General features: G+C 40.6%; 1 protein-coding gene across 10 annotated transcripts in view; it reads left to right on the forward strand.

Annotated features, from left to right (window-relative positions):
• Positions 1-9,026, forward strand: part of LOC116700308 (unconventional myosin-XVIIIa) — a 65,179-nt gene that overhangs the window by 37,699 nt on the left and 18,454 nt on the right. For all 10 annotated transcript variants that reach the window (XM_032533390.1, XM_032533391.1, XM_032533395.1 and 7 more), the window contains 11 exons: positions 3,448-3,591; positions 3,786-3,875; positions 4,072-4,191; positions 4,290-4,404; positions 5,622-5,749; positions 5,930-6,084; positions 7,012-7,135; positions 7,280-7,480; positions 7,846-7,956; positions 8,450-8,554; positions 8,748-8,894. In XM_032533390.1, coding sequence (XP_032389281.1) covers positions 3,448-3,591; positions 3,786-3,875; positions 4,072-4,191; positions 4,290-4,404; positions 5,622-5,749; positions 5,930-6,084; positions 7,012-7,135; positions 7,280-7,480; positions 7,846-7,956; positions 8,450-8,554; positions 8,748-8,894 — 1,440 coding nt within the window. The remainder of the gene's footprint in view (positions 1-3,447; positions 3,592-3,785; positions 3,876-4,071; positions 4,192-4,289; positions 4,405-5,621; positions 5,750-5,929; positions 6,085-7,011; positions 7,136-7,279; positions 7,481-7,845; positions 7,957-8,449; positions 8,555-8,747; positions 8,895-9,026) is intronic.

The following is a 9,026-nucleotide window of genomic DNA, read 5'->3' on the forward strand; positions in this document are numbered from 1 at the left end:
CACACACACACACACACACACACACACACACACACACACTAATAATACATTAAAGGAATAGTTCAACATTTCTAGAAATATACATACTATTTTGCCCAAGCCAGATGAAGATTGATGCCACTGTCATGTCTGTATGGTAAACATGAAGCTTCTTCCAGCAGCCAGCTATCTCAGGGTAGCACAAAGACTGGAAACAAGGGGAAGCATAACTCTGTCCAAAGGTAACACAGTTTGCCAAGTTACGTGCCAGATAAAGTCTGGCAACGTAACACCTTGTAAAACTTGATTTGTACGGTTTAAACATACAACGCTTTATCTAGTGAGCACTTATAATTAACCCAAATTTGCTTTGCTTTGTTTCTTGATTCTCATGAAATTGTAAATCAGGCCATTTAGACAATCCCAGTAGTGTAGTTAAAATAATTGATGATAATTTCAGAGGATGATAGATCACTGATAAGACATTTGGATAAAAAAAACCTTTCAGGCTGAGCCATGTCTTATGCTTCTGAATATACAGCGCACGGCCCGTTCTGATTCAGTGTCTGGAGCAGCATGGTGCAAGTATTCACTGTATTGTAATAGTCCAATCATGCATTATCAATCCCCAACCTTTCCAATAATGGAATGATTTGACAAGACATAGCCCTCTAAAAATTTAAATCTCAGCTATTAACATTATTTAACTGTGCACTGAAGAGAAATCAAAAATGAGGAGCAGTGCCAAGTTAAGTTTGCTTCCCTTTGCTTTCCCCTTGTTTTTTTACTTCTCAAACAATCAGAATGCGTTAAAGTAATTACTTTTTAATTGTTACATGTGTGGCATACCATCTCTTCAAGAGGATCTGAAAGGCTATTTTGTCCCATTGAATTCTGTTTATGTTATTTCTGATTTAATTAATCGCCACCAGTAATGGAACACAAGAAGGGCTGTGGAATATTTTTCATATCCCCTTCTCTCCATGATTTACAGAGTGTGTTTCTGTTCAGTCTTAGAGCAATCATCGCATAATAACATCCACATGCACCTTAGCTGTTCCCGTGTTATCTCTTTTTGAATATCGATAATGCCCCATTGCCTCTTGTACTGTTTGAAGTATCCGGTCTTACTGTACCAGGTACAGTACAGTACAGTACAGTCTCAGATCCTTGCTGGTTGATGTATACACAGTTGATGTGACAGAAAGTCACAAGTTCCTTTGATTGATATTCCCTGACACGTTAACCTTGTGGAGCTGTGCCAAGCCCATGTGACATTAAATGACAGAACCATAATTTTTTTTTTTTTTCATTTTTCAACAGTCTCCTCGAGGGGACAACCTGACATTTTAAAAGTCTGTTATTTTGCCTCAGCAGGCATTCACTGCATTGGGGGTTTTGTCCTTCAGGTACCCTCCAAATGTTTTTTTTCTTCAGTTTTATGAATATATTATATTGAAATCAGTGTAAAGCAGCAAGCATTAGCGTACTTTAGCCTGGTGATACCATACCTATTAATTTTCCCCTTCTTTGCAACAGTGCTCACTTTAAGATATACAGTACCTTTATCTGAAAGCTACGGATCCCCAGAGGTGACATGGAGGGGGAAAAAACAAATAATATAAAGAAAAATATACAAGGGACAAACACTTTTGCAAGATAATGACTTTGTTTTGCGAGATATCGAGTTTTATTTGCGAAATCTCGCAAACCCAACAAACAATAAGGCTAACCTAGCTAGCTAGCTTGTAACGCACTACCTAGTAGCACGACATGATTACATCTCCTCGGTTGTCTAAATACATCCAACGTTCATTTTGATAATTAATACATGCCATCAAAGTGACATCAGACAGATGTACAGACATGCTTGCATACATACACATGCCCAAACGCTAAAACACATTTTTTTTTTTTAACTCTGATTGAAATGTAGAACATAGAGGAAGAGAATGGAAACCTACTTTTGTCTTAATCTTGGCTCACAAACCTAATTCGCATCTCCCTGTCTTACAGCTGTCGCACCCTCTTACAGTAATGGGATATAAATACCAAAATGTTTATACACGGTGTTCATGCAGTATAATCTTTTGTTTGTTTTCTATTCATTTTAGACTAAATATGACAAGTGAGACCTGTTTAAATCTTCCGTCAGTGATTCACTGCATTTCGCTCCATGTTAAGGCTTTTAGTGTGTGACAAATCCTAATTGATCATAGAGAGTGCCTTTAGGGCGAAATGTACCTGATGCTGAGAATTGCGTCGGTCTAATTGGGTTTGCCCATAATCTGCCGCTGCTGCTGCTGCTGGAGAGCCTCATGCATAAGCAGCATGGAAATTGTGTAATACTTGGAATTAGCTGCCAACATGTTTGATTTAATTAATCAGAAATTAGCTTCCAGTCTTGGAAAACACACTCTGCAGAAATTCTCCAGAGGAAGCTGGCAAGTCCTGGGCTAGCTGCGAGCCCATACACAGGCAATAGAACCTGCGAATGAGGAATGAGATGTTTTTTCATACATTGTTCATTGGTGGCGAGGATGAAATGGAACAAGTAGATTCATTCAGTAAAGGATTTATTCTAGTGAGTGAGATTTACCTTATCTTGGGGCATTGTTTCATTGACTAAGGCTGCTCTAAAAATAATTAATTTATTGTCAACTTGAGCAATGAACTCATTGCGAAAGACTGCGACACATCTCCAAAGACACTGGGAGTTTTTTAGTGGAAATAGTGTATCAGTAGCAAACTGCACTTGAAAATAGTGCTGCACGATAATTGCAAATTTATTTAAATCGCAATATGGACTATAGCAATATCCAAATTGCAGTGGGGGTTGGGGGGGCAATATTTGGTATATTTTCTTACCATTTTAGATTATGTATTGTGCTGCAGAAACGTCTCAGCTTGCAAATTATATCTTACAGACTAAATCTTTGTTTGGTACAGATCCTCGCAAAAATAACACTATATTATTTTATTTGTTTTAATGCAGTGGATGATGAAAATGAGAATAATGATACAAAAATGATCATTCCCTCCAATATCGTGAATCATATCGCAATCGCAATATCACTCAAAATAATCAGATATTTTCCTTAGCCCTACTTTAAAATGTAACCATCATTTTTTTAATGCCTTTTGTGTTCAGTTCAGTTTGTTCAGTGAAATAATAATGTTGGAAATAATTGTTGTCCTGTCATGGGCCTTTAGACACTGCTGTCCTGGGATATCTGTGCATTACTCTATCACTTCATACTACATTTAACACCACATTATGGACAAATTGCAGAAGTTGAGCTGTTGTTATTTCTGTTGTCTTGACTATGTAGCACTTATTTGTATTGTTAAATATAAATTTAAAGATACCTTACAAGTAATTACATTTATTTCACACTACCTATTACACTACCACTGACTCAGTCTGGGCTCCTGTTTGGTGACTTCTTCTCCGTATGTGTGTTTTAGATTCAGGATCTAGCAATCCGTTGCGTCCAGAAAAACATCAAGAAGAACCGTGGCGTGAAGGACTGGCCATGGTGGAAGCTCTTCACCACAGTCCAGCCCCTCATTAAGGTCCAGCTCACTGAGGAGCAGATGCGAGGCAAAGATGTGAGGAGGCCTTCCTGTGTGGTACCCCCCCACCCAATAGATTCCTCTCAGTCAGAAAGCCTTTAATCCACTTCTTCCACTGCGGAGTGGAACTTCCTGTTATTCATTTTTAAAGTGTATACTTAATATTTCACAGTTTTACCTGTGACCTGTAACGTTACACATAACCTATACAGCTACATTCTTTGCTCCAGGAGGAGATACAGCAGCAAAAATTGAAGCTGGAGAAGGTGGAGAAAGAGCGGAATGAGCTGAGACTGAACACGGATCGGTTGGAGAGCAGGGTGAGTCCCTTCGCCTGTCGCAATGCATGCTGGCAGGATAGTGTTTAAGATTGGTGACGGAGTATAACTCTTTCCTCTCTCTTAAAGATTTGAACACCTGCTTATACAAGAATGGTGGCGAGTATTTTGTAGTTTTGTATTACACCCTGGGTGTGTGTGTGTGTGTGTGTGTGTGTTTGTGCGTGTTTGTGTCCAGATCTCAGATTTGCTGGCAGAGCTGGCTGATGAGAGAAGCACTAGTGAGTCAGCATCCCAGTTGCTGGAGACTGAGACTTCAGAGAGACTCCGCCTGGAGAAGGACATGAAGGATCTACAGGCACATATACACACACTGACATAAACACACAAAATCATAAAAAATGTAAACGTGACTGACAAGCTCTTATTTTGATCGGTGTGTGTGAACCATTCCAGGCTAAGTTTGACACCATGAAGAAACAGTTAGAATCACAAGAGATGGAGGTGATGGAAGCTCGTCTCATGAAAACATCAGAGCTCAACGGGGAGATGGATGATGACGATGACGCTGGTAAGTTGAGCTAGAAACCGCTAGTTTCCATTTAACAGGTGACACCGTAGACTGTCATCCATCCGTGTGTAATTCTGCCCATTCTATGATGCAGAAAAACATTTCTCTCTTTTTGGAATCACAACCTTGGTCATCAGGGTTTTTTGTTTTCAATTCCCTAATTAATTGGCCCTGGTGACATTTGCAACAGCTTGCCAAGACCTGCCTAATGGGCATGGCAGTTCAGGTCAGAAGCAATTTTTACTGGACAGTTTGAAAAATCTCCCTTATACTAATTGTAGCTGCGGGAATTAGCAGCTTTGTTTCACTGTTCCAGCAGGAGACATGGCAGTGACACTTGGTCAGAACTTGCATAATGTGTTTAAGTATATTTTCCACGTTTGGGATTTACCGCTAGGGGATTAAGAAGTTTGCTCCCAGGCACACAACTAATGCCTGTTGCCGATTGGTCACCACCTGCTGGGAAAGCGAGCTCCCGCCGAGAGAGAGCATATTGCCCACGGGACTTTTTTTTAACTCCTGTGTTCCCACCCCCCCTTCAACCCACCTCAGCAGACACGCCATTACAGAGCATATCAGAATTCTTAGATGAATGAGAAAATAATCGTTGGGATCAGAGCCGGTGGCCCTGCAAGTTGTCATTATGCTATATATATGCTAATGAGCAGCACTGATGGAGGAGCCGGTGTTGGTATGTGAAGGAGAAATGGACAGCCTCTAAAACGATAAGGCTTGGAAATGAACCTGAACCTGAATATCTCCCTGGCCACTGTTATAGTTCTGATAGCCTCTGACAGCTCCAGAATTAGGGTCGGCTAAGAACTGTGGAAAGTGCCACTTAGACATGTCCTTCTCTAACCACTATTGTGTGTGTGCTCTGAATTCTTACCTCAGTTTTATCTAAGATTAGAGCTGCAACGCAAAGTCTGCTTTGTAGTTTTCTCTCGAATTCTTTTGAACTCATAAGGTTGGGATTTGATGAAATATGTTTTATTGCCTTAAAGATTATATTATTTCAGTTCTTAAATGTGATAACCATCATAGCCAGCACAGTGAACTCTATAATCCACAGCATTCATCATTTCTGAGCTTTTGAGCCATTTTTGTCTGTAAACCGTGCTAGACCAGCATTAAAGGCTTGGACATACTTTCCACGTAGGCAGGAGACACCCAGACTGTCACACAGACATTTTCTAAATTGTATGTCTTTCCTCCAGGAGGCGAATGGCGAATAAAATACAACCGAGCCATTCGTGAAATGGACTTCACCAAAAAGAAACTCCAGCAGGAGTTTGATGAAAAGCTGGAGACAGAGCAGCAGAGCAAAAGACATCTTGAGAGAAGGGCAAGAGACCAAATGAAGTTTATTTTAATGTTTGGTTACCACACACTTCCATCAATGTGATAGTAATGATATGCATTGAACTGTCATAGAAGAATAATAAATAATGTTGTTGTGTTTGTGTTTATGTGTGTGTGTGTGTGTGTGTGTGTGTTTGTGTGTGTATGTGAATGTGCCCTGCAGATGGCTGATTTGCAGACAGATAATGAGGATGTGCAGCGCTCTGTGCAGCAGCTGAAGAAGAAGTGCCAGAAAATGACGGCGGAGCTGCAGGACACCAAGCTTCACCTGGAGGGCCTGCAGAGCCGCAACCATGATCTGGAGAAGAAACAGAGGAAGTCAGTTTCTTAGTCTGACTATTCTTTCTTTCTTTCTTTCTTTCTTTCTTTCTTTCTTTCTTTCTTTCTTTCTTTCTTTCTCTTTCTTTCTCTTTCTTTCTTACTTTCTTTCTTACTTAAACACAAATTACAGAGAACATATTGCTCTTTTCTCCTTGAAAGGCCTGGCACAGGCATTTTGACCCACACGGCAGAACACTAATGTTTTTTTTTTTTTTAATTTGAGTAGTGACTGAGATGTTCTGTAATCTGTGGAATTGCATTAGCTGAGAAAATGACTCAAGCTTTAAGCACTTGAGAAGCTATCGCTGTGGCAGAATGTGATCTCTCCCCTGTGGCTAATTGAAGATGCTCTGTGGGTGAAATTATTTTCAGCTGCGCTTCAGAGAGAAAAACAGGGAATTACAACAAGCTGACAGCATGAAACACTTAGCTGTTAAGTTCACTAACCATAAGTGTTTCTGCCCCAGACAATTGAAGAAAACATTTTGCACATTATTACAACCCAATAGTAAATTGTTTGGTTAATGGAAGGGGATAACAGTCTAAAGTGAAGTTGGGGCTCTGTGTCCAGGATAGTCTCATAGGCTCAAAGTCTGCTCAGTAACATGAGTTAAGATTAGATATTGAGTTTGCTGGCTCAATATTCCAAAATGTTCAAACACACACATCACTTCACAAAGAAATGACAATTTATGATGACAAATTACACGATGTACCAGTTGAATCTACTATCTCAAGTAGCCTTCTGCAAATTGGCACATATTGGCAGTTTGTGTAATTACAGATACACAGTTTACTATGATGCTCAACTGTTCAGCCCAATGGAATCCTACTGTTATGTACAATCAACATTTTGCCGAGCTGTGTTTGAATGTGTGTGTGTGTGTGCGTTTGTGTGTTTGTGTGTTTGTGTGTGTGTTCCAGATTTGACCTGGAGCAGAACCAGACTCAGGCCGAGGTACAAAGAGAAAGGAACCAGAGGGAGAAGCTAGCCCGAGAGAAAGACATAATGACTGGTGAGATGTTTAACCTCCGCCAGCAGCTGCAGGTAAGCTACTTTACACTACTGTACACACTTCAAATGTACTCTAATGTCCTCTCTCAGGGACTGCATGTCTGCTCTCTCTGCTCTCTATTTGACATAACTGGGCTGGTCCAGATGCACGCTTTATTTTGTCTCTTCCGCCTGCAGGACAAGGACGTTGAATTGTGCTCCGCAAATATGAAGGTGCAGCAGCTGGAGGCCGAGCTGCAGGATCTGTCGTCCCAGGAGTCGAAGGACGAAGCCTCGCTGGCCAAAGTCAAGAAGCAGCTTCGAGAGCTCGAGGCCAAGGTGAAAGACCAGGAGGAGGAGCTAGACGAACAGGCTGGGACCATCCAGATGCTGGAGCAGGTACAGGATGGTGCAAATGCAATGTTCATTTTTCAAATTTGTTCAAATTTCATACCAGTATGGAGCAATATAGTTTTTACATCTAAAAGCTGCTTATATCACGCTATTCAGTATTTCAAACTCTAAAAAGTCCTATAACTCAACAAAAAACTGCCTCCTACCCTAATATCATTCATGTGTCATCATGTTGTATACATTCATTATAAGAAATCATTTTATAGGAGTTTTTGCATTTTGGATTTGTCATTTAGGGAGAAACCCAGTAATTATTGTTTTTTTTTCATTTTGTGTCATTATGAATTCTGTGTTTGTGCATTTATTTTATGAGTTATACCTGTGTGTGTGTGTCCTCATCATGTACTCAGGCTAAGCTGCGGCTTGAGATGGAGATGGAGAGGCAGCGACAGACCCACTCTAAAGATATTGAGAGTAAGGATGAAGAGGTAGAGGAGATCAGGCATTCCTGCAGTAAGAAGGTAGGTGCTGCTCATTCTCTCTCTTCTATCTGTGTACATGTTCCCTATACTAAGCCTCTCTATCTTGAAATTACAATATATACAATATACAATAATATGCAGCCTGGTCAAGGCAACAGTGGGATACATGCAACTTATTAAGTTCTTGAACTGGTTATTTCAATGTCATGTCTATCACATATTATCATGTATTGGGAACAACAAGCAATCTCAGACATCCACCTAACACACTATATGCATATTAATAACAATGTAAGTGCAACCTAAAATACCAATTGTGTTGGCATTTCTATCTATATTAAAAATAAAAATGAAAGTATTTCATGTTGAAAGCTTTGTTGACGGATGTAGAGGCTAGCAGATCTGCTCATGGGGGATCCATTTGTCTTTGAATTGCGAGAGCAGCCATGTCTAACAGGATGGTCGATGGCGTGTTATGTCTGACTTTGTCATCTGTTTGTGCATCCTGACATCCTGTTCATGTGTCCTGCAGATGAAACAGATGGAGGTGCAGCTGGAGGAGGAGTATGAAGACAAGCAGAAAGTCTTGCGTGAGAGAAGAGAGCTGGAGTCTAAACTGCTGACTGCCCAGGATCAGGTACTTCCATCACTCTGCCTCTGGTCTCTGTCAGGGCAGTTAAGTACATGCACTTTAGTGTGCGCCACTTCTTTTGATCGTGAAGAAACTGCTTCTGAGTCTGGAGAGGTGCTGTGGCTTTTTGAAGGAGGATAGAAAAATAGAGTGTGTGTGTAACATTTACCGGCTAGAAAGGTGTGTGTTTGTCCTTCAGGTGAGCCAGAGGGATGTGGGGACGGAGAAGAGGCTAAAGAAAGACCTGAAGAGAACCAAAGTCCTTCTGGCTGATGCACAGATTATGCTGGACCACTTGAAGAGTAACGCCCCCAGCAAGAGGGAGATCGCCCAGCTCAAAAATCAAGTATGCCAACCTATTTAACCCTTTACTGTGTCTCATACTGATACAACATACTGATCCCAGCATGAACGTTTGGTCTGTCATTAAAGTATAATTATCTAGAGGTTGATAAATCCTCATTCCTCTGCATATCCA

The sequence above is a fragment of the Etheostoma spectabile genome, chromosome 13, assembly GCF_008692095.1.
Source record: "Etheostoma spectabile isolate EspeVRDwgs_2016 chromosome 13, UIUC_Espe_1.0, whole genome shotgun sequence".
Lineage (NCBI taxonomy): Eukaryota > Metazoa > Chordata > Actinopteri > Perciformes > Percidae > Etheostoma > Etheostoma spectabile.